General features: G+C 45.2%; 1 protein-coding gene across 5 annotated transcripts in view; it reads left to right on the forward strand.

The window, feature by feature from the left end:
- The window catches only part of LOC142891163 (PTB domain-containing engulfment adapter protein 1), a 50,399-nt gene extending 29,019 nt beyond the window's left edge, over positions 1-21,380 (forward strand). For 4 of the 5 annotated variants that reach the window (XM_076030582.1, XM_076030586.1, XM_076030585.1 and 1 more), the window contains 10 exons: positions 3,022-3,083; positions 9,872-9,943; positions 13,030-13,128; positions 13,254-13,391; positions 13,563-13,679; positions 14,324-14,410; positions 15,610-15,840; positions 16,029-16,167; positions 17,024-17,118; positions 20,539-21,380. In XM_076030582.1, coding sequence (XP_075886697.1) covers positions 3,022-3,083; positions 9,872-9,943; positions 13,030-13,128; positions 13,254-13,391; positions 13,563-13,679; positions 14,324-14,410; positions 15,610-15,840; positions 16,029-16,167; positions 17,024-17,118; positions 20,539-20,610 — 1,112 coding nt within the window. In that variant the 3' untranslated portion in view covers positions 20,611-21,380. The remainder of the gene's footprint in view (positions 1-3,021; positions 3,084-9,871; positions 9,944-13,029; positions 13,129-13,253; positions 13,392-13,562; positions 13,680-14,323; positions 14,411-15,609; positions 15,841-16,028; positions 16,168-17,023; positions 17,119-20,538) is intronic. The other variant, XM_076030587.1, reaches the window with a different exon arrangement.
- The last annotated feature ends 3,338 nt before the right edge of the window (positions 21,381-24,718 follow it).

Here is a 24,718-nt window from a genome sequence, read left to right on the forward strand (position 1 = left end):
AAAAAACTACTTTTGGGGGCTGAAGGTATCTTACCTTTCCTCCTACCTACCTCTGTCGCCTGACTGTACAAAAGGATGAACGTTAACTGCCACTTGTAGACCAAGAAAAGCACAAGTGAGCTAACACAACCCTGAGGTGCACGTGTACTGATTGCTGCCATGATGATGGTGATGTTACGGCATCAAAAGGAGATCAAAGAAGTAAAGAGAGAGAGAAATGTACCACAGGACGGCCGTTTCTGATTGTTGATGATGGATACCGATCCTGCTTAAGGTTTAAGGACCTTCTACAGTAAGCCTTGGAATCTCCTTTACGCTCTTGAGACGGTGCTGGGAGACACAGCAGACCTTGCAATGGCACACACAGATGTGCTAACGTGCAGGGGTTGGGCTACTTGCGCAACCGCTGTAGCATCCAGGTACCGCACTTGGCCATCAATAGAGATGTTGATCCAGGCTAATGGAAGACTACAGCAGTAAAGAGTCAGTCAGTCAGTTAAAAAAAAAAAAAAAAGAAGAAGAATCAATCAGCCAGAAGAGTAGAGGAGTGGAGAAAAATATTAGCTTAGCCTTAGCTTAGCCGGAAAACTTTTCCTGTTTTGCCGGCTGTCTGATTGTATCCCCCTCAAGTGTATCTGTTGTTGATTTCATGAACAACAAAGGAGCTGAGACACATTAACAACCCCCTTCTGCTACTTAACTGACCAGCTCAATATTCCAGATGTCTGACTGACAGCTGATTATGAAGTGTTCCTGTATTTGTTTTGTGTATATATTGTTGACAGTAAAAAACTAAAATCTCAATGAAAAGACAACATCACAGTGACAATCGAACTCAAAGATCAATGCTGAACATATATATATGACCTAAATGCTGAACATACATATATGACCTAAATGAGCACCACTTAGAAAAAGGGAACAAACGCAAGTGCTTTATGAGATCCGGCTCCTAGATAGATAGATAGTCATGGGATACAAGAAGTTGTGGCTCAACATCAAAGGTTTCAAATATGCCAAACTGTTCATTAGGAGAGCAGACTGCCAGTCAGTGAGGAACTGTGTACACCTCTCTGCAGAGTGACGGACACAGCGACAGTCTCAGCCTCTTACATCTTCATCCAACTTCAGTCGAACTTAGCAACACAGTGTCCTTCCACCCCCACCCCCCCACCCCCGGACCCACCACCCCTGTCATCTTGTCTTTCTTTGTCTTTCCATCGAAATGTTTTCTGTCACAGAACAGAGGAACTAGTGCCACTTTTCTTCTGACGACCTCCTTCCTCAGTCTGTCCGTTCTCATTGCTGACATACAGTTTCTCCTCCTTTTTTTTGGGGGGGGGGGAATCGCAAAAAAGCACAACAGCGTTGCGCAAGGTTGCGCAATGCATTACTGTTGGGTAATCCAAAAAAAACAAAAAACCAGGAACTTGCAGTTAAATGGCAACAATGTGAACTTCCTCTCCAGGTCAAGAGCCTTCGTGCCGCCTGCGACGTGCTCGGCGACGAACCCTGCCGAGTAGCAAACGTATGAGGACATAATCAGGCAAATGTGAAGCATCTAATAAACACTAATTGCCGCGGCCTTTCAAATCATCAAGCCGCTTAGCCGACAACATCAGTGCAAACAAAGTCATTAGCATAGCTGCGCAGAGGACACGGGGAAGATGATCCAGCTCGCAAATCCATGATTAGCTCAATCAAGCTGCAGGAGTCGAGGAGATCAAGGTCACAGCCATTCATCTTTTTGTCACAGGATTCATTAGCAGGGCCATAAGAATTTTATGAATGGTTGGGCGGGGAGGGAAAAGAGAATGTGTGGGCGATTAAAGATGCTGCGTCATGATGGTGCCGATTTCTCAGGCGTCTCGAGTGAAAACAAACCCCGACTCTTTGCTCTTTGCCGCATAGATTGGAATGCGAGATTTGGCCTTTTTGATAGTTATTTTATGCGTTACGCTCGCGTAATCTGATTCAAGTCAGCCAGCGGATTTGGGTCAGCAGCACACGGTCGTCTTCTCACTTCGTGATCTGATGTTTGATAATGAAGCCAGTGTGGCAGGACAGGACAGAACCTCCATTGCTGCAAGAAAAATGACAGCTGCACAACGAGAGGCTTAAAAAAAAAAAAAAAAAAAAAGGCTGTTTATTGCATCTTAGTGAGTGTTAAATTGTTCTGTAACGATTTTGTTTTTCATATTCTTTTCGAATTGCATTCACTTGAAGGTTAAGCGTTTAACATTTGGAAATTTTGAAGAAAGAACAGCGACGTCAAGTGGTTACATTTTAGATTGCAGCATCTTTCACTGCCCCTCGATCTCCCGAGCTTGCCAGTGAGCTACAGTGGCCCGCGCACCCAAACCTCGACACCTCGTCCATCTTCTTCTTTGTTGGTTTATTTGGAGGATGCTAGCGTTTCCCCCTAAACATCAAACGTGCTGTCAGGCAGCTGGATTGTCCACACCAGGCTTCCTTAGAAATATGGCGGTGCGAGATGGCAACTAACGGGGAACAAGACCCTTAATCCTATTATTTTTTATTGTACTGCCATAATACAGTTTTATTAATGTATTTATGGCCAGTCTGTTTCGCTTTTACCGATACAAAAATCATATATCAAGCCAAATTTTACACACTTTACCTTTAAGCACTTAAAAATGTATAGGAGACATCTTTAAAGGGATGTGAAAAGACAGCAGCGGGTCTCCAGAAAAAACATGGCCTAATTAAAAGGGATAATACGATAAGAGAGAAGGATTTTCGGAAGTATCCTGTAAAAGGTTTTGTTCGTTCCCTCTGCAGAGGCTTTTTCAATTATTACACAACAGTCAATTTGGAGGGAACGAGCGGAAGGAAGACCTTTTGTGTGTACCGCAATTTAAATCCAATTTCAGTCGGAACTGTATCAGGACTGCGGTGTCACGTAATGTTTTGTCCTCTTTGCTGCCACTCTGCTTGTACTTCAGTGCAAACCATCGTTCCAGACGCTTTTATTGAGCAGGCTGCTTTATATCGTTTCAGATAAAACGTGGATGCACACCCCGGAGGCGCTGGCCAAGCATTACATATCCTACAATGCCAAGGTATGTTTTTTTTTTTTTTTGTTTTTTTTTTATTTTTAACTATCACGCTGGGGTGTGATTTTTTTTAAGTCTTTTTTTTTTAATAAAATGGAGGCATTGGAGGATTTTGAATGTGTCTAAATTGAAATGGAGGATCAAAACAAAATCCGACCTCTTGTGTACCACCTTCATGCTCGTTTGTGCTTCCCCTGTCTGGCCTATCGCACCCACTGCAGGTGTTCCATTAAACATTTTGCTCAATACAGTGAAGCTTCCCAGCTTTGTATCATCTTTTTTTTTGTTTGTTTGTTTGTTTTTTTTGCCTTCTTTCACGGACGTGGAAAAAAAAAAAAACTGCTCACAGAAAACATTCAACTAGGCTCAGTCCCTGTTATTACGCCTTCCATATTTTTGTCATGTTTATTTTCAAGGCACAAGGTGTCTTAAGTGCTTGTTGAAATCAAAGGAAAAGTGAAATGTAATAACCTGATCCTTATTAACAAATGCAGACTGAACAAAGAGCACGAAGAGAGGGAGAACGTTAAATATTTCACTTGGTAAGAGCACACTGACAATATTGCAGAAGAGGAGAAATTACACAATGAATCAATCAATCAATCAATACTCCCAAGGTCACTGGACTGACTGAGGGGGGCTTTGGGTAAGACAAGGTTTTGTGTGAGGAGCAGCAACTTCTAGGTGTAGCTGCCCTGTGGTGAACCAGAGCACATCCAGCCGTTTAACTTGAGTCCCACTAAGTGAGTGAAGCCTGCACCGATCCTTGTTTGATGTGCTAATCCCACCCAATTGTCCAAATGTGACAAAACTGCAGACGTGACAGCGTGGACCCTGCAGTTGCCCGCAAGCTCACTTCCAGCTTCCTATTCTTGTCACAACTGACGCCCTTTGTGCTCCCAGAGAATACAGATTGGCCCCTTCTCAATCCCCCCCGGCGAAAAAAACTGTGTTGATGGCTATCAGGATCGATCTCTGAGAAGGGCCGGCTCCCACTCTGTTTATTGTTGAGAACATAAAATGGAATTCTACTTCTCACAAAAGGCATACAAATATGTGTCCTGACGAATGGTAACGCAGTCTTGCAGGCCTGCCCTACGTGATAAGGGCCTGAGACTTTATGACTGATTGGTTGATATTCAAAACATGACACAATGCATGTTATTGTACATATTAATGTGCATGTCACATAGACAAGTGAGATTATAGCTGGGTGGCTAATTGCCGTCTCCAGTCTCATCGACAGGTTGGTGTCAATCAATGGGAAACAATTAAACATTATCCTGTTGAAAATGTAATAGTCGAATATTTGTAATCTTAACTATTTACGTTTGATTGCATTTCGATTACTTTCCTACATTTTGAGTAAATGCTCTCAGCTGTTTATTCAATTCAAATGGCAGGCAAGTGGAAGGGCGCTGCAATTTGAAAAAAAGTTGACAGGAGAACCAATCAGAAGCCTCGAAAAGAACTTCCGCCTGTGGAGGGGCACAGTAAATGGCAGCGTTCGTGCTGAGCCAGTGCACAAGAAAACCATGCAAAGCAACAAAAGATAAAAGATAAAAAAAAATAATAATAAAAATAAAGCCTAGATTTATTTGTAAAAATTGGTCAGACGTAATTAAAATGGTAATCACGAATGATTCCACAAGTAATTGTAATTTAATAACACATTTTCCCAGTAATGTAACTGATTACAGCTTTCTTTATGTTGTAATGTAATTACATAACAGCATCACGTCACTCCTTACTCTCCTACAATGCAAATAAACAAAATATATCAGAAGATTTTGACTTTGGGACCACAAAAACCTTGGTCCTTGAGTACTCGTTTCAAGCGTCAAAGTGCTGAAGTGTTAGTGTCCATTGAACAGTACAAATACCAGGCGCATGAATAATATTGCACTAAGGGACGTTAGCATAGTCATGTGGTGCCCCCGACAATTAGCCCAATCAAGTACAGACTTGCAGATTCAGTTGTAATAAAAAACAACAACAATAGCGGCGCTTTAAGGTGTTTAGTGAACGAGGTTGGGGTCAAGTATGAGTCTATCTAGATGACGTGTTCACACATTTGAGACGCACAAAAAGAAGATGCAGCTTGACCAAAAGCACAAAGGGGCCACCGCACGCAATGATGAAACAACTGCTGAAACAACAGGATGGATATTTAGGGGTGGCTGACCTTGTGCAGCCCATCACCGCTGCACCCACACTGGCTGCTGTGGTGGCGTGACGCAGCATGAAGCTATTTAAAAAGTTTTCTTTCTACCAAGTTTATTCGCCACGAATGCGTTATTGGGTCACTGCTAAACAGCCGTGAGAGCTGACGGCCAAACTGGAAACCTAATCGGCCTTGAGTTCAGGAGGACGCGGCAAAGGTTTTGACTCGGTGAACATTGCATTTCCCTTGCGTTGATGCGCTGCTTTGTGAAAAACCAGGACCCAGTGTGCTGAAACCAGGAAACGACTCCGTTGCACCGTCGTCATCCATTGGCGTATTAGCACATAACAACAGCGTTTGCTCTCGTTTGCAGTTCCACTACGTGGTCTGTACACGCTAATATCTTCTTTCATATCTGCGTATTGTTTTTCTCCCATTTCTTGAGCTCGTTTATTCAGCAAGAGTTCCATGCCCGTGCTCTGTCTTCTTCTCTGTTTTTTTTTTTTTGTTTTTTTTTGCGGTATTACTGTGGCAGCGCCACGGTGCTGCTTTGCAGGCCGTGGGCAGTTTCATTACGCGCGGACGCGTTTCTTGAAACAGTGCCGCGTTTACTCTTTGAAAACAAAAGCGACTCCTTATCAGCGTCGACAAGGCCTTCGATTTGACCTGCGACTTTCGCCCCGGAGTCACAAAACAGCTTTAAAAAAGAATAATCTCACGCCGGTTGACCGTCTCCTGCCGTTCTCTGCCTCACTTCCATCATTGGAGACTTTGTCTCCTACGAGCCACCGGATCTGTCGCAACCATCGTTGGAAAACCCTTAAACCAGCACATCCTCCACACTGAGACAAAGGGGGAAGGAGATGAGGAGGCGGGGGGGCGAGCGGAGTGGCAGCAGGCACATCTCGGAAATCAAAGCGTGTTGCCAGCTCCGGCGAGATGAGCGGCGCCGCGTCTGGCTGAATTAGCTGAGATCTGAGGACCTCACTCATTAGTGGAGGAAGTGCGCGGGGCGACTCCGTCAAAGTGCTGAGGCTGTTCTTGGCCTCGCGCGCCACAGTTTAACGCGCTGTAAAACGTTGCGGAGCCCCTTCAGATTTACCGCACCGCTGCCTCACCTTTTTTTTTTTTTTTTTTTTTTATGCCCAAAACATTACGTTTCAGGTGCGATATCGGAAATGCCTTCTGTTTGGAATTTGCCCGTTGGTCCGCCACTCGAAAATGAGCGCATCCGAAGCGCGGTGGCCAAAGGTTGCTGACTGTGTGCCTTTTAGCCATAAACTTTAAATTAATATGCTGATGAAATTCACTTTTCGCATGCCGGCCAGCAGAGGAAGATGAATTTATCTCGTTTTCCTGCCAAGAGGTCAAACGGGGATTTCACAGCGGCATTGTCACATTTCCTGGCAAGGATTCAACGCCCGTAACTCAGCAGCAGATGGGGAGATGGAGCCCAAGTTCTATTGGGTCGTTGGTTCAGCTAATGTAGCTTTACGCGGCATCGGTGTCATCGCACCATGTGACCCTGCTGTCTGTCGGACATTCTTTTTTTAAATTCCTGACAGACCGAGGAGCAAAGTGCAACTTGGCTGAGGCTCAGAGTCATGTGACTTTTATGCAGTCATCCTGAACTGGGATACAGCAGGAAACATGCTTTATATTGTATTGGACTGCTTAAAGGCACACAGAGAATACCATGAAAAGTGACTCAAATCATTTTTGCACAATTGTGTTACTTTGTATGGTTGTTTTCGAAGCAAATAAGACACTCCACGCTCACATGAGGTCCTAATTCATATTCCATGAATAGATATGGATAGATATCTATGCGTGCCTTTTTCTGGCTTACCGCAGGGCCATTGACTCTTCACCGTCGCATTTCAATTGGAATCTGAACCTCCACACGTCTGCAGTGTGAAAGCACCCTCAAATCAACAGCTCATGATCTCTTTACAAGGGGAGGCCACTGAAAAGGTAAAATAACTCAAAGTCTGGAGGTGATGATTGAAAAGCTCTCACATGCAGCTTACAACTATAATACAGTACATTTCAGTTTGTGGTCCTACAAACCCATTCGCTAATATAAAACACAATTCGGTTGATTGAACCCCTTCATGTTACCTGGGCTTCAAGCGAATGCTTTAAAGATCCGGCATGTGGGGCAAAGACAAACTGGAAGAGGTTTTATCCAGAATATTAAAACGATGACTTTTACCCAAAATTACCCTAAATTCCTAACTTCCTAACTAAATGTGCAAAGTGTTTTTGAGCTCTTAAATATTGTGAAGAATCCAATCGCCCACTCAAAATCAATGCAACAATATTCAGACAATTAAGTTTAATAAGTTTCTGCCCTCCTGTTGTCTGGAGTTTCTGGTTAATTACCCCAAAACAATTTGTTTCTAATTAGAAACAATTTTATCTTTCTGTGCACAGTTCCTATTTTTCCTTAAGGTTTTTGATTTTAATGGAATCTTTCCCCAGCTTTGAAAAATAGGGTGCATTTTGAAGATGTGGCAAATTGAAATAAAGTGTTGCGACAGTATAGATACTTCAACAGGAGATTTTATACTTTTGATATTTTGTAAAAATTGCACCCAATATTTATTCTGATGCAGCTCTGGACCATATGTGACTACAACAGATTATTGTAGACCGTGCATATTAAAACCAATCACGCAGTTTTACCATTGAATAGTCTAACAGAAAAAAAAGCCTAATTTTCCGCATTTAATCTTGTGTATTATTTACGTCTAAGGTCAAGTTTGCTATTTTGTGCATCTTGTTGACTGTAAAGAGTTGCGTGAAATGCTGCATAATAAACAAAAGGCAGTATCTTTGTGCAGAATTAATTTCAAGACTCTTTGCTTATGAATGAAGTGATTTAAATTAGGAGTGTAATGAAGGTGGCAGATTATTGTATGTTGCAGGACTTTGTTATTGATCGCACAGAGGTTAAGCTTGTCGTTTAAATACAGGAATTATTGTATATCTGGCAACACTGTAAGACGGCCACCTGATTCTCATGTAGAAATCAGCGCAGTTGGGAATATATCATACCCTCACGGGAAGAGCAGCTTTTTTTTTTTTTTACCACCCCTCCGGAAAATGGCAGGTGGTGATATGATTGCAGAGACGTTGGGTTTGGAAGCAGCAGCCTCTGTTTCCGTGGGTTGCCGCTGATGTCAGTAATCAGCCTCTGGACCAGAGGGAAGGAGGAGAAAAATAAAACGAGCCGAGCCGAGCCTGCCGGCATCAACATCAGCAATCAAATCACTCTGTGAAGTCGCTTGAATTGTGCATGACAACCCTAACCCGGCCTTTCCCCTTGGCGTGCTGCGGCGGCGGCGGCGGCCGTGCACGTGCGACGAGGTGGCGCCGTCTCGCATTCTTTGACCTTAATCAGCTCCTCAGAACCGCCACCCCTCGTCTCAATGTGCGCGCGCGTGATCATTTTTGCATTTCGAGGGTGCTCAGCCAGCGCCTTTAGGTAAGCTGCACGTCCTTTAAAGGCAGGGACTGGACTCCAATACTTATTCATTTGTTTATTTATTTATCTTTTTGCCCCTCAGCGACACGCACTGGTTGATGGATGAGCCTCTGAACTGGCTGTGCCTTGGGAAAGCTCCCCAGACGTATCCCAGAATGCAGTGGTCAGGAGCGAGAGCCTCTCCGTGCTATTTCGGGCTTCAAGTCAGCGCCTCTCGCGGACGTGTCCTTAAAGCCCGATAGTACATTTGTCACGCCGCCGCAGAGTGATGACACTCTTATAATGTCTGCGGTCTGCCTCCTCTAATGAGAAGTGTCGCTTTGGTATTTCTTAATGCCGCCACTGACCGTCCGTAGAGTACGCGCTCAATTAGCCAGATGATTTAAAGATCATGTGGGTTGTTTTATTTTTTTATGTATATTTACACTTTCTCTTTGGCTAAATGTCGAGCAGCTCACTTTCAAGTTAATTCAGTGCCGTTTATCGTATGAAAGGACAAAACATGTGGGGTGGGGGTTGGGATAAAAAAAAAAAAAAAATGAAAAAAAAAAAAAAAACGAAAAAAAAACTAAGCCCCGTAGAGCTCAACACGGATGTTGTCGTGTCGCAGACGGTCCCTGACTGCTGGGGCTGTTTGTTGTGTTCCGCTAGCTTTGCTTTGTTTTGCCAACCTTTAAGAAGCTGACTTCAATGTTTGTGAAGTCTGGGCTCGGAAACAGGCGACGCACATTAAGCTCCAGAGGCACCGGAGCAGTGCGTGTGTGTGTGTGTGTGTGTGTGTGTGTGTGTGTGTGTGTGCGTGTGTGTGTGTGAGAGAGAGAGAGAGAGAGAAAGAGAGAGAGAGAGAGAGAGAGAGAGAGAGAGAGAGAAAGAGAGAGAGAGACGGGAGCAACGCAGCGCTCCTCCCTCCAGATGGAAGCGGGCTGTTCTGGCTCAAAGCTTAATGGCTCCATCTGTTGGCTGTTGGCAGAACTGCTGGCACAACGTCGCGCCTTCGCGTGATTTTTTTTTTTTTTTTGGCGGGGGGTGGGGGGGGGGCATCTTATCTCAACACAACACAGATCATTGCGTCGCAGTTGTGTCAAAAACAAAGCTGCACTTGTCGGGGCGTCCTGCTAATCTCTTTGTTTGCGTTCGCAGTTCCTCGGAAACACAGAGGTGGAGGCTCCGAAGGGCACGGAAGTTGTGAAGGATGCTGTGAGGAAGCTGAAGGTAACCGCCAGTCCTCATACTAAGCTGTAGCCTAAGGGAGGGTTAGCACAACAGGATTTGGGACTTGGGAGGAGGGGGAGCGATCGACAAATGCCCCTCCCTCCCTCCCTCCCCCCCTCCCCCCTCAGTCATCAGTTACCACCAAGGTGCCCTCTTCTCCGCCTGGCTGCCGCGTGTGCGCCTGGAACTGCTGGATAAGTCACTCCTCCTCGGGTAGATCTGAAATCCAATAAAAACTGATACGAGACCGTTGACGTCTCAGCCAAGCTCCAGCCATAACATCTTTATTTTTTTATTTTTTTTTCACCATTTTCCTCTAACAAGTCCATTTATTAGAGCTGAGGCTCTTTAGTGCAACTTCTGCCCAGCTTGGTGACAGGCCGTAAAGACTCTTGACAGTTAATATTCTCTATCTGTTGGCTTTGGGTGTTGAGTTCGAAGATCTATTGAGGATATATTCTATCTGAGTGTGGGTTCTACTGGGGGTTTAAGATTTGTGAAAATAATATAATTCCTACATAGTCACGAGGTCCGCCAACATTTACTGTTATGGAAGTTTTTTCTTTTGTTGTCTTTTTTTTCTTTACCCTCATTTCAGGTTGTCAAATGTTAATGTTTTTTGGTCTTTGCATATACATACATATATATATATACACACATTACGTGGATATGGCAAAAGACAGAAGGAATTACCTAAAGCCGACACTGTGCGCCCCCTAAATTTTTACCCGTCCATTAACGAGTGCACATTCACGTTGGAACTGAATAGAAACGAGTGTGAGGAGGCCTCTCTTTCACCCTGCTTAAAGCCAGCGCTTTAAAGAGCTGCCACGTCCACAGCAATGTTGCCCTGGCATAAAATACCTCTGAATTTGATCCAGATTGCAGCTGTCAAACCAGGCAATCACGCCTTTAACGCCAAACACCAAATACCAGCAGCACTCTTACCTTGTTTGCTCTTCACCAGCAAGGGGAATTTCAAGTGTTTGCTCTGCCTGAATGCTAGGTTCTGATTGGTAAGTACCAGTGCAAATTCTTACATAGAAAAGGTCCTGCAATGTTTCTGCTCATGCAATAACAGTAAAGCAAAGCAAAAATTGCATGTAGGTTTTCACGTTACATGGCCTTCCTGGCTCAACCCTTGAATTTATTTGGGCTCGGGGACTGACACAAGGAACAAAACCCAAGGTGCGCCCTCCAAAGGCTGCATTTGGATTAGCGTGACCCTGCCGGGGGATTGAACCCAGAACCCCCCGTCTCATGATATCTACCAAGGCAGTTTATTAACGTCTGTCTTGTCTTTCTTTCTTTCTTTCCTCCTTTCTCTCTTTCAGCGTTGTCGTTTCTCCTTCTTCAGCACAGAGACGATTCCCATTGGTTCTGTTGCTGCGAAACATAAAGCCCACGTCATAAACCTCTGATGCCGTCCATACAATCCCTTCCGTAGTGTTTGCTTCAAAGCGAGCTAAGAGCGCGGGAGCTGCTTCCTCTCTCACGCTGTCCTGCAGCCTCGCGGTCGCATGGCCCCGCGCTCGCCGCCCGCTGCCCCCCCCCCCCCCTCCGTTTCCCTCCTGCCAAGAGTTGAGTCTGTGAGGCCACTTGATGGGGAAGCACCGTGTTCCCGGACCCACACCGCTATTGTTCAGTCACATTTGATCTCGGAGGCCTGTTTGGAGGACGGAAAGCTCCATGGTTACTCTCCTAGAGGCACTGACAGTCGCGACGGGCTTGACCTTCTGAAAAAGAAGAATCTCAAGCGCTGATTGATTATTCAGGACAAATTCTCCTGTCTTCTGTCGGTTTCTTTCTGCACCCCGGGGGGGTGGAGGGGGGTTGAACTCTCTTCTAACTCCCAGCTGCAGGAGGAGGAAATACGATCTTGAGTCTTAAACATAGCTGAGATTGGCTCTTATCCCTGCAATGGCTCAACCACAGCAGGTTGTATCATTTTACCGCTGAGGTGCCCTCCTGCAGTAAACTTCTCAAAGTGCCGCAGCCTCTTCAAGACGAGCGCTCGCTCTCTTCCGTGCACCATCTCGTGATGAAAACCGCCCGTGACGGTTCCGTCCCGAACGCCCGCCGCGGTTACCGGCTTCCTCCGAGCGTTCCCGCTGTTAATGATGCGGCGTCTCCTCCCGCTGGCAGGATTCACCCTCTCTTTAAAAGACTGGCTGCCAAGTGCTCGCAGTATTTATGTCGACTGGCGGAATAACGCTCGGCGACTTTGGTTGTGCTTTGGCAACACTTTGAAGGACCGAAACGCACCTTAATCTTCTCTAAAACACTCGAGCACTTATATGATGGCAATTGGATTTGTGTTTAAGAGCAGCAAGTGCAAACTCATATTCAAAAGCGTGACTTTGCTGAAAGTGTTGTCACACGAATGGTTGATTTTGATTTAATGAATGATGTTTTTTTTTTATTTTGTTTTTAAAGTACGGATCAATCGCTGTTGTGCTGCAGTTCTACACTACCTGCCGTATAACAGCAGTTATATTGTTGTTTGCTTGCCAAACCTGCCTTTGTAGTTTAGACTCAGATAAGCTGCAGCACAGGCAGATGGTTCCTCAAGGAGGCTGTCAGGTAGATAAAACCCACGAGCCACCTGCTTGGCGCCAAGCACGGTCTTCCCAACCCGTTTCCCTCCCCTCTGTCGCTAAATGACGTAGTGCAGTGACTTTAAATGGCTTTTAAATTCTTCTGCGTGGTCGCCGCCTTCTCGAAAGAGTGCGTGAAGGATCCGTTCTTCCATGTGAGTGGAACCCAGAGTCCCCGGAGGAAGGCTTCAAGCCCGGGACTCAGACCTCCGTTTGACAAATACAATTGAAACTTTCAAAACTTCCTGAAGATGCGGCAGACTTCTTGCCCCCACCTTGGGGGTTACACTCTGGCACGTCAATCTGTTTCTATGGCCACGTTAGGGTTGGAACGTTGACCACTTTATAAAAAGTAACTGCTAACGATCAGCTGCTTCCCACGTTATTGTTTCACATTGACTGTTGAGTCGTGTCGCGCTTTCGTTTGCCCTGATTTTCCAGGGCTGCGCTTCAAAAAAAGAATAACAACTTTCTCTTTGCGGTCGACAGTTTCAGAGACACATCAAGAAGTCAGAGGGACTGAAGACCCCAAAAGTGGAGCTACAGATCTCCATTTATGGAGTGAAGATACTCGATCCCAAGACAAAAGTGAGTGATGTTGTTTGGCAGGTGCTTCTGACGCGACCAAGATCCCCGCAGCAACGGACGGGATCTGTTGCCAAAGCTCATAAAGTCGGTGAATAATGAACGTCGTGGCCTTTGTTGTTTTTCAGGACGTGCTGCACAACTGTCAGCTCCACCGGATATCCTTCTGTGCAGACGACAAAACAGATAAAAGGATATTCACTTTCATCTGCAAAGACTCGGAATCCAACAAACACCTCTGCTACGTGTTTGACAGCGAAAAGTGTGTAGGTGTCATTTGCTTGCGTTTTTTCTCCCCCCAATAACCTCACCACGGTGGAACCGTTGAGGAGGATTCACAATGTGTTTGTGCTCACTGTGTTTCCATGATTCGAAGGCAACACGGCGGTTCCGCGGTGGGTTTGGTGACTTTGGTAGTTTGGTTGTCGTTGATGCAGGCGGAGGAGATAACTCTAACCATCGGTCAGGCCTTTGACTTGGCCTACAAGAAGTTCCTGGAGTCCGGAGGCAAAGACGTGGAGACCAGGAAGCAGATCGGGACCTTGCAGAAGAGGGTGCGCTCATCCATTCATTCCCCGTTGATAGTTAGTGTCGCTGTCCAACAACATAACGCATGAGTCAAACAGAGACGAGTTCAGGAGGAGGGCAGCTTCTCGTCATGTGGATGTTTCATTACACACACACAACTGCTGTTTAGGAAGCCAGAGTGCGCACAATTTTGAAACCAGGTCCCAGAATGATCAAATCTCTGGCATTTCAGCAGTTACACCACGCAGCTGTTCTGACATGCTCACACAGCGGCCTCTGCACCTCAAGTTCTCACTCCACACGAACATTTCCTCTCTCGCTTGCACTTCCATATTCACATCTTTTGCTCATTCACTCAGTTTTATGCAGTGTTTTTTGTGCCAGCATTACAGCGCCACTTAGAGTCCTGGCATATGTATTACAGTGTTTTTTGTATGGTTTCTTTCTTGATGTCAAGTTCAGAGGAATATTTCTGTAAAACTTTAAGATGATAAAGTCCTAGTACTAGTAATAGTACCAGTAGTACGTGTTTATATTATTTGATTGTAAAATATTTAAAAGCTGGAAATTGACCACAGATTTGCTGCCAGTGTTGTGTCATTCTAAATGTTGCAGTGGGTTCAATACATGTGCGTGACAGCATCAAGAAACCACGTGTCTTCATGTGCAGATTCAAGAGCTGGAAGCGGAAAACTCAGAGCTAAAGCAGCAACTGCAAGAGCTGGAAGAGCAGCTAATGATTGCTCACGTGCCACCGGTAAGTACGAACACACCACGCGCATTTGTCTGTTTAAAGACACAGTGAACATATTGAGCACTAAACATTAGATTTAAATATTCAAAATTACTAACTGACCTAAAAACAATGGATTTTTCCGTGTGTGTCTGCATACAGGCTAACTTGTCGTTTCTGTTAGCTTGTTTATATGTTTGCCTTTTTTTTCTCTCTTTCTTCCCTCTTTTTAAATGCATATTCTTAATCATCTAGGAACAGCAGATAGTAAATAGCCTTTGGCTACGTTCCAGCTTGTTTGCATTGCATTAATAGCGAAGAAATGTTCATTAACATGCGCCGTTCCTACCAAATAAGCTAAACAAAAAAAGAAAAACATTTCTATGGAATGTGCCGTACTGATAACTATTAATTGACTCTCCCTCGTAAATGAAAGTCAGCCCACATCTGTAGTCAGTGTGCGTAACTGCAGAGGTTTTCTTCAATAGCCTTTTTGTCTGCTGGAGTCGTACAAAATGCTTCTCACATTTATTTTTATTCGGTGTTTGGGTAAAGCAAAGAGCTCAATTAGTCTGAAACTGTGAACAGGAGCCTTTCTCGCCGTCACGTAACTTTTTCCCATTTTCTTTTTTTTTTGTTCGCCTTCCGTGGGGAAAAACTTGCACGACGATGAAAAAAGACATTCGTCCAGACTGTAAACCCCCCCCCCGCCTCCTGTGGAACTGTCCCTTTCAACGCTCTGTTCTTTGTGGGGATCGCTGGGTTTGTTGGTAATTAAACGCGCAACCTCGACCTGTCATTGGTCTTGGGTTTGGGGGGTCTTGGTTGTGTGCGAAGCCAAGTAATTACACACCTGATTTGCGTGATGAGAACTGCGAGGCGCTCACCTCCTGATTGTTTTGGCTTCCATTTCTCGTGGGAGCCTCCTGCCACTGTTATGACCCCCCCCCAAACAGGTGCGAGCCAGGCTGAATAACGTTGTTCCTGCTCTCTGGTCATTCTCTCTCTGCCGCCGCTTTCTCTTCCCTCTCTTCCCTCTCTTCCCTCTCTTCCCTCTCTTCTCTTCCCTCTCTTCCCTTCTCTCTTCCCTCTCTTCCCTCTCTTCCCTTCTCTCTTCCCTCTCTTCCCTTCTCTCTTCCCTCTCTTCCCTCTCTTCCCTCTCTTCCCTTCTCTCTTCCCTCTCTTCCCTCTCTTCCCTTCTCTCTTCCCTCTCTGTCCCTCAGCCGCTGCACATCAGCGCTGCGGACGACTTGTTCATGCTGGAGAGGCCCTCCTCTCTCTTCTGGTGCCACAGCATCAAGTCGCTGTCCTGTCTGGAGATCTCCTCTGTCACGCTCACCCCCATGAGCTCGCCAGACTCCAACCTGTCCGCCGGCCTACTAACTCCTCCCCCTGCCAAACCGGCTCTCCTTCCCGCTAAGGCCGCCGAGGGCCTCAGCATCCCGCGGCCTCGCGTAATGAAGCCTCTCTCTCTCTCTCTCTCTCTCTCTCTCTCTCTCTCTCTCTCTCTCTCTCTCTCTCTCTCTCTCTCTCTCTCTCTCTCTCTCTCTCTCTCTTCCGCTCGCCTGCCTTCTGCCCTTTTCCTTGCTGAAGAAATGTACAATTTCAAGGTCTTAAATATTTCCACTGACCTCGCGCGCAGGCGGGGAGCGTCTCCATCAAACCGCAGTCCACGGACGTGTTTGACATGGTTCCCTTCTCGCCCGTGACGCCCCTGGTGCCCACGCCTGCCAGCAACGGCTGTCCGCCGCCGCCACCCACCACGCTACCGCCGGATATAAGTGAGTCGTTTTCCTCCTGGCCGGAAGGTTTTTTTTTTTTTTACGGCTCCAGTCTCCAAATTCCGGAAAGCTGCGAGCCACCCGGAAGCAAAAGACCAACAGCAACCAGCCAACATTTATGACAAATTTTAAAGCAGAGCGGCGTCGTTGTGAAATGGGCTGATTGCAAAAAGAGCACAATTAATAATTTACCCGCGCTGGATGGCACATATTGTTAAGCCGTTATGTCAAGGGGTATGTGACCCTTTATAGGGTGAGGGGCCACCAATGTGTGAGTGCTGTAACAAATATAAGAGACGTTTGGCTGCTGCTGGTTACTTGGAGAAGTTCATCATGACTCATCATATTTTTTACATATAGATTTGAAATATCCTAGGTGGGTGAGTCGCTGTGCATGACAACTTTATTGACTCTTGTCAATAAAGTTTATTGACTAAGTCAGCTGTGGCCCCCAGCAGGGGATTTGAATATTTTAGTGGTTGTCCTTTGAAAGGATAAACATTTCAAGTCTTCCCTAGCGCCTCACATGCCTGAGCCAATCCTAACGGGTTCACTCTTGTAGAGTAAAATCTCTCATCTCAGTAGGACCTGTTGTATTTATCTCAATAGAAGATGCTGTTCACATATTTAAATACAAAACAATCCTAATAAAAGAGATTATAATGATTTATTTTCATTAATTCTTTGACTGACACTGAAAAAATGTAATCCTGTGACCATTTCTATTCGATGCGTATTGGCCTCGCTGCCCGTTTGCATTGGCTTTGTCGCCCTCCAGGGGGCTGCAGCTGGTGGCGTCAGTGGTTGAAACTTCCTGTGTGGCGTTTTCTAGCACTTGCTTGTGTTCTCTTGGCAGATAAAGACCTGTTTGGCGCCGAGCCGTTTGATCCGTTCACCTGCGGGGCAGCAGACTTCCCTCCAGACATCCAGTCAAAGCTGGATGAGATGCAGGTGAGTCCCAGGCTGCCCGCCTCTGATTCCCCCTCCTCCTCTCTCCGTGATTTGATTCTGGAGCCGTAAACACCCGGCTCAGGCGCTGCTGTCTGTTATTGTTAGCGCAGCTGCTTTGAAGAACCCAGACGTGTTTTTGTCTCGCAACGAACACTGATTTTTGCGGCCGGTGGGCGAAGCCTCAGACGTGGCTGCCTCCGCTGAATAGTTTCTTGGCAGCGTTGCTCACAATTGGCCCATAAGCACCGGTCCCCCATGGTGTTACAATTAATCAGGCAGATGTTACCGCAATCTCATCATGTCCCCCAGTCTGGGAGTGGCTGGCCTCATAGAGTTTCATAGGAAATGACTCACACGTTGGTTTGGATTTAAAAGAGACAAATTGCAAAATGAATTTTCACAGAGATGCAGAAATGGAGGCACCGTGTGTTTGCTCAGGCAAAAAAAAAAAAAAGTCAATTAAACATAAAAAATCCATCATAAAGCCCACCGGTACCGGTCCATGGGTCATTTGGTACCGGGCCGCACAGATAGAATAATTAACTTCCATTGAACTAATTCAGTTTAATTTATTGTCTAAGTCTGAACAATTTTATTTTGAAAAATCAGCGGATTCTCTCCGTTACATCCATCTATGGCTCAACTCTTGATGCACGTCAAGGCGCTCGTCTTCGTCACATGCTACGTCACCGCTAGATTAAGCCGACTGGCTAGCAAGCTAGCGAGCAACATGAGTGAAAACAAACAAACTTTGGGGAGTGTTGAGGAAGAAAAAAAAAAACCTATGTCACTCAGCATGGTATGTCGTCGTCGCCATGTCAGGAGGACGATGCTAATAAAGTTCCAAATGTGAACACAGTGGATTCATGTGTATTATTATATTTAGTAAATACCACATTAAACCAGGTCGCGGTGCAAAAAAGGTTGAGGGCCGCTGCATTATAACATTTTAAATTGTAAAGGACACTCTAAATAATGTATAAAATAAATATTTTATTCATGCAGATCAAGAGAAAAAAAAAAGAATGTATATATGTGTGCGCGTGTGTGCTTGTGTACAACAGAATTAGTCATTTTCCATTCAAAACGTACACTCATTGGCCACTTCATGAGGTTCACCTCGTGAGCGAATGGTTCGGCCCCCTTTTTGCCTTCAGAAGAGCCTCAATTCTTTGTGGCAAAACCTTCAGCGAGGTTCCTCAGAGATCTTTGGTCCACGTTGTCACGACAGCGTCGCGCAGTCGCTGCTGATCTGTCGGCTGCGCGCCCCCCGCGATGCAAATCCTCGTTTGCATGCTCTGCATGGGCTGAGATCTGCTGACTGCGGAGGCCATCGGAGTGCAGTGAGCTCACTGTCACTTCCAACCAACCAGTTTGAGATGTGACGGGCGTGTGCCAGGGTAGTCTGGGCCCCTTTAGCACAAATTGAACATGGTTTAAATGTCATTGCACCAGCAGCAGCAGCCTGAACCGTTGATGCGAGGCAGGATGGATCCGTGCTTTCAATGTTGTAAACAAATGTATAAAATATATACGGTGTCGTTTTGTGCCGTTCTTCCGCATCGCTGGAGCGCTGAGCATCACCCGCGTTACAGCAGCCTCGGCTGCAAGTTGGGGGACACGGCCTGGTGGTGATGTACTACTTTCACACCAATTTGTCTGCAAAACATCTCGACGTCAGCGCCGCCGCTCTTGACACCGGGAAATTGTTGTGGTGCACAGGTGCAGCCGAGCAGACCGATCGCAAGCAGATCAAAGCCTGGCATCTGTCGGACGACGCCGAGCCCCAGAGGGGGGGTGGGGGGGTGTTTGAAAGCTGCTCTCGCACGCAGAGCGCAGGTGTCACACTCCTCCTAATGAAATCCCGTGATCCCCACTCGGCAACCTCTCGCTTTGTCTCCGCCTACCTGCGGCACCTGCAGAGTAAACAAAAGCAGCCAGAGGGTTTGGTTTGCAGAGACAAGAAACACGCGTGCAGTGAAGTCAATTAGGAAAATCAAATTTAACACATATGCAGTACATATAGTATGCATATATGTACATATGTGTTAAAAATCATTGAGTTGTGAAGCAAATAAATGTAAGTCCATTGTATTTGTTTATTTTTACCATTCTAATTCTAAAGAGTTGTTAGCGTTCTAATCGACTGGGAGAAAAGATATTCATCCAAATTCACGTTTCTCAGAAAATTAATCTTAGCCAATAATCACTTGTCATATGACTGTCACGATCTAAAGTCACTGGTGATTGATTGGCTTTCACGTCAGAGAGGCTAAAGACTCGCGCAAACCTTTTTCACACTGTACGTTACAGTGAAAATTAGCGTCGTGACAAAGAGGTCTAAAGCATGGCTCCACTTCTTAAAGGTGGATCAAAATAAAGCAAAACAACATTTGCAACATTTGACCCAAGGAGGTAGCAGCAAAGGACGGGAATCCATCAATCTTGATTTGGAGCAAAACCTGATTAGAATCACCAGTGAATTTGCTGTGATTTCAATGTGTTCTTTTTTTTTGTTGTTGTTGTTGTTGTTGTTGCTGCAATTGGTTTTAAAACACCTGGTATTAAAAAAAATATATAGTTATATATAGTTATTATAGTTATAGAAGTTTGCATTATATCAAAAAAAAAAAAACTTTGATAGGTACCCAGCCCTGTATTCAGCTGGTGGTCCAGAAATGGCATTTTTAACAGTAGACTATTGCATTTATATAAGCAATTTCTTTGCATATATGTCACTTTGTATTGGTATCGAGAGTGCATATTGTGAGGTGATTTATTTTTTTGTTGTCTTGAGTGATTCATGATTACAGTTCTTGTATGGACTCTTTGCTAACAGTTCCAGTTGGCTGTGAGTGGCCTATTGACGGAGTTTATTGTATGTTCCGTGTGCTGCTGCATGTTTATCAAGTGCTTTGCAGAGTGTGTGTGTCTGTGTGCGCGTATATATATATACGTATATATATATATATATATATACATACAAAAAATGTTATTTTTCCACCAGCAGGGGGCCGTGTTGCGGCTAAAGCCTTTCTCTTTCTAATCTGTTTTCAACTTCTGCTTCCTCCTGTCTTTTGCTCTCCACCTGTAGAGACAGAGATGGTTTGTAATCTTTGTCATCTTGCTTTGTGTGTTTGCCTTTGCTGTTGTTGTTGTTGTTGTTGTTGTTGTCGTTGTGCGCTCGCATGTTTGCGGCTTGTTGCATGGTGTCATTGGAGAAGCACAGTGGCTGTTTGGTGGATGCATGCTGCGCTACATTATTAAAATAGCAGAACCCTTCGAGACCCACCCCCCCACCCTTCCTAAGAATTTCATTCGCCCTTTCCCCTCAACTCCTCTTTGCAAAACGTCACACAGGTATCCCGCCTGTCCAGCACCGTGTAATTCACCCCACTCACCGCCGCTTTGTCTTTGCAGGAGGGGTTCAAAATGGGACTAACCTTAGAGGGCACCGTCTTCTCCTTGGACCCGCTGGACAGCCGCTGCTGATGCCAAGAAGATGCTCTTTTGTCCCGTGTCCTTTTAACTCGTTTGTATGAAGAAGTGCCAAAATCCACTCCACAGCTGAGTCCAGATGTCACCGTTTTCATCTTGAGGTTTTTATGCATTTGCATTTAAATTGTTTTGGGTTTCTTTTTTCAAGGTGAACACAGTTCCACTATAGAGAAGAGCTATTTTTGTAAAAGAAAAAAAAAAAAAAAAGTATGGAAGGAGTGGTACGAACGACCACCCCTCGCGCGGGGAACGGGAGATGTAAATAGTCGAATATGTCCAATGGTACACAAGAATTTTCACAAGACATTTTGCTTGTCTGCACCACTTTGGGTTGTGTCTTGTTAATACATTCCTGTTTGTATGGCAAACATACGCTGGTGAAGAAAACAAAAAGGAAACCGTGCCATTAACACAGCTCTTATTTTACTCAAAGTCACGTTATGTCACACCTTATTAATTCCTGTTTCTTGCTCCTTAAGTAACCACAGATTGTTCCTAAAACTGGCTTGTTCTTATCTTTTGTCCTTTTTGTCCTATAGCTACCGATTCAGTAATTGCTCATGTTATTTTTTACTTCCTATGTTTTGGTTCTGTTTTTTTATTGTTTTTTTTCTATTGTTTTTTTAGTCTTCAGTTCTTGCACCAGAGGGCACTTTGTTCTGGACGACCTCTGTCCATGTGAAGTACTAGTCCCGTTATTTTAGTATTGGTTGCATTGATTTTGATGTTACTTATTAAAGAAAAAAAAAATTATTGTCTCAAAACGATGTGAGAAGTCTTTTGTTTAAGATTGCTTTCATATAAGAAGTAAGCTTATTATTATTATTTTTTTAATCAATTCCGGATAATTCATTCTCCTCTCGGGCCATCATCATTGTTGTTACCTTCAACCAGCTTTGCTAACTTTAGGTAACTTTAGTGGCTGTTCATTGTACATCAAGGCCAAATACTTTAGGACTCTTTTCCACCTAAAAGCACATGACTCACAAGAGGGAGAACCATCAGGTGGTGTGAGAGTGTAAGACGGACATTAAAAGCGTGCGAGTTGGCAACGCTGCCTTCAAAAGGCAGTTTGCTCATCGTTCATTATTGTTCATTATTTATTTCTTCCCCGCTGATGGAAAACACGTTTAGAAGACACACAGAAGATCTGTTAGGTCCCATTTGCAGTTGCGGCGTCTTTCCAGCTGGCCCGAAAGGCACAAGAGCATCATGAGAACTTTTCGAACCGCATGGAGCCAACGGTGGATCACTGAAGATTAGAAACACGTGTGCAAGCCAGTTTCGGCAAAATGGCTGCTTTGAGAGAGACCCGCTGACACATTGCACACACAACAGCATGCAGAGCCTGCTGGTTGTCTCGAGCTGCAAACAACAAGTCAAAGATGAAGAAAACTGGCTGGTTAAATTGAATATTGGAAAGAGAAAAGGACACTGAACCCATTCCCCCGCGCAGAATAACACGGCAGGAAATGTAAGAACTTGCATTCTTTCAGCAAATCAGGGCAGGCAATTTAAAATATCATTTCTCAACATGACTCACGAGATTAACGAGCAGGATTCCGTGTCACGACTGACAATTAAAGCCTGAACCCAAATGCACTAGTCAAAGTTTCAAATTAAAGAGTATTTATGTCCAAAAAAAAAGTCTGAACACAAAATTACTCTGATATGGGGGGGAAAAAAACAAAAACAAAACACATTAATTGTTGAAGGTGCAAAGAAAAGTCACTCCCTAGAGGAAAAATGTGATTAAAAGTCATGACCAGAAAATCATTCTGAAGAGGAAAAAAAAAAATCATAAGGCACAAAGTAACTACCAAAGACTCACGGAAAAGTGATAACTCAAGACAATGACGTGGATATGAAGGCGCTGGCTCTCTGTTGCAGTAACAAGAACAACTGGCACATGACAAAGGGAGACGCGGATATATACAAGGTAATGAGATGGGCAATGGGCATAGATGTTTTTCCAGACCTGGATGCCAGACGGCGGCACGGCGATTATCTTCCAGTGGCCACTCGCGGGTATTGCAGCCAAAACCACTTACAACCCAGAAAAGCATTTTTCCCCATTGCCCGCAACACAAAAAGAAACGCTTGAAAAAGGCTGACAGGATGCGGTTCATAATAAATCTTTCTATTGTAAATTCTTAAGTCATACGAAGACCAGAAAGCCACTAGAAACAGAAAAGAGTTTATTCACAGCATGATGTGATTGACTGATGCGTCCTGATGTGTCACGGAAGTTCCAAAGGCATCATGTGATGTGCGCATGCTCTAATGGCCGCCGCATATTGTGGGAGCCAAAAGAAAAATTCTACGCATGCGCTGGATGACCAACTACATTAAAATGAATGGGCCACCATATTGGATCCTGGTGGGGCTTGGGAGAACAAAACTTGACAGCCGGAATGTGACATGACAAGAGTTAGGGTTTTGCAAGTCATTTGTTTTGCGAATGTGGCTCCAAGCGGGCTTCTAACCCCGGACTCCCGGGTAATGGCGCTAACCATTCGACCAAATATATCAAAAATGATAGTTTTTTTTTTTTCTTCAACTCGTCTTTCACATTGCAGCTTGAGTGAGCTAAGCTATACCGTTATCTTGTTTAGAATGGGGCGCTAGCCTAAATCATTGCAGTCTTTTGCAATATTTACAATAGCAATTATTTGATTTGCTTGAGTGAGAGAACGACCCCTGAAGTCAACAGAAGTATTTTCTTTCTTTGAAAAAGTTACATCAATTAGTAATCAATCAATTATTCTGAAACCATACTGAGTAACTAACCATGAGTTACTTGACTGCTAGGACTGCAGTGCAGTAGTGATAACATAAATGATGCCTAGTGACTAAATTAGTTATTGTCTTCATTACCATGTTTTTTTTATGAGGTTTTTAGAAATTGCTGCCTTCAGTTAGCCTATACAAGGTTGTTCCCACCATGAACACAATAGTCACACAATATTCTGCACTCTGTGTAACTCTATGTAAACGCAAAAGTTTACAAGATCTGTGACATAATAGACCTAAAAAATAATCATTTATCATAGGGACGACACATATGAAACACTTTTCTGTACACTATAGACATTCAGTACTACCCCCCTGGCAAAAATGATGGAATCACCAGTCTTGGAGGATGTTCATCCATCCATCCATCTTTTGCCACTATTATCCGGAGTCGGGTCGCGGGGGAAACAGTCTCAGAAGAAATGTCCAGACTTCCCTGGCCCTAGTCACCTCCTCCAGCTCATCCGGCAGGACTCCAAGGTTTTCCCAGGCCGGCCAAAAGACGTAGTTCCTCCAGCGTGCCCTGGGTCTTCCTTGGGGTCTCCTCCTGGAACACCTCTCCAGGGAGGCGTCCAGGAGGCATCCGAAACAGATGCCCAAGCCACCTCAACTGACTCCTCTCGATGCGGAGGAGCAGCGGCTCTACACCAAGCTCCTCGCCCTGTCCCTAAGAGTGCGCCTCGCTACCCTACGGAGGAAACTCATTTCGGCCGCTTGTATTCGCAGTCTCGTTCTTTCAGTCATTACCCGAAGTTCATGACCATAGGTGAGGGTGGGAACGTAGATCAACCGGTAAATCAAGAGCCTTGCCTTTTCGGCTTAGCTCCTTCTTCACCACGACGGACCGGTACAGCGACCGCATCACTGCAGCCGCCGCACCGATCCGCCTGTCGAACTCACGCTCCGTCTTCCCCTCACTCGTGAACAAGACCCCGAGATACTTGAACTCCTCCACCAGAGGCAGGGCCTCTCCAACGATCCGGTGAGGGCAAGCCACCTTTTTCCTGTCGAGAACCACGGCCTCGGACTTGGAGGTGCTGATTCTCATCCCAGCCGCTTCACACTCGGCTGCAAACCACAACGGCACACATTTGAGGTCCTGGCTCGATGCAGCCAACATGACAACATCATCCGCGAAAAGCAGAGACGCAATCATGTGGTTCCCAAACCAGACTCCCTCCGGCCCCTGGCTGCGCCTAGAAATTCTGTCCATGAAAACAATGAACAGAACCGGTGGACCCCATACACCTGGAGCACCCCCCACAAGATGCGTCGTGGGGACACGGTCGAACGCCTTCTCCAGATCCAC

The sequence above is a fragment of the Nelusetta ayraudi genome, unplaced genomic scaffold (genome assembly GCF_046127955.1).
Source record: "Nelusetta ayraudi isolate G7.1 ecotype Tasmania unplaced genomic scaffold, CSIRO-AGI_Nayr_v1 ptg000028l, whole genome shotgun sequence".
NCBI classification, from domain to species: Eukaryota; Metazoa; Chordata; class Actinopteri; order Tetraodontiformes; family Monacanthidae; genus Nelusetta; species Nelusetta ayraudi.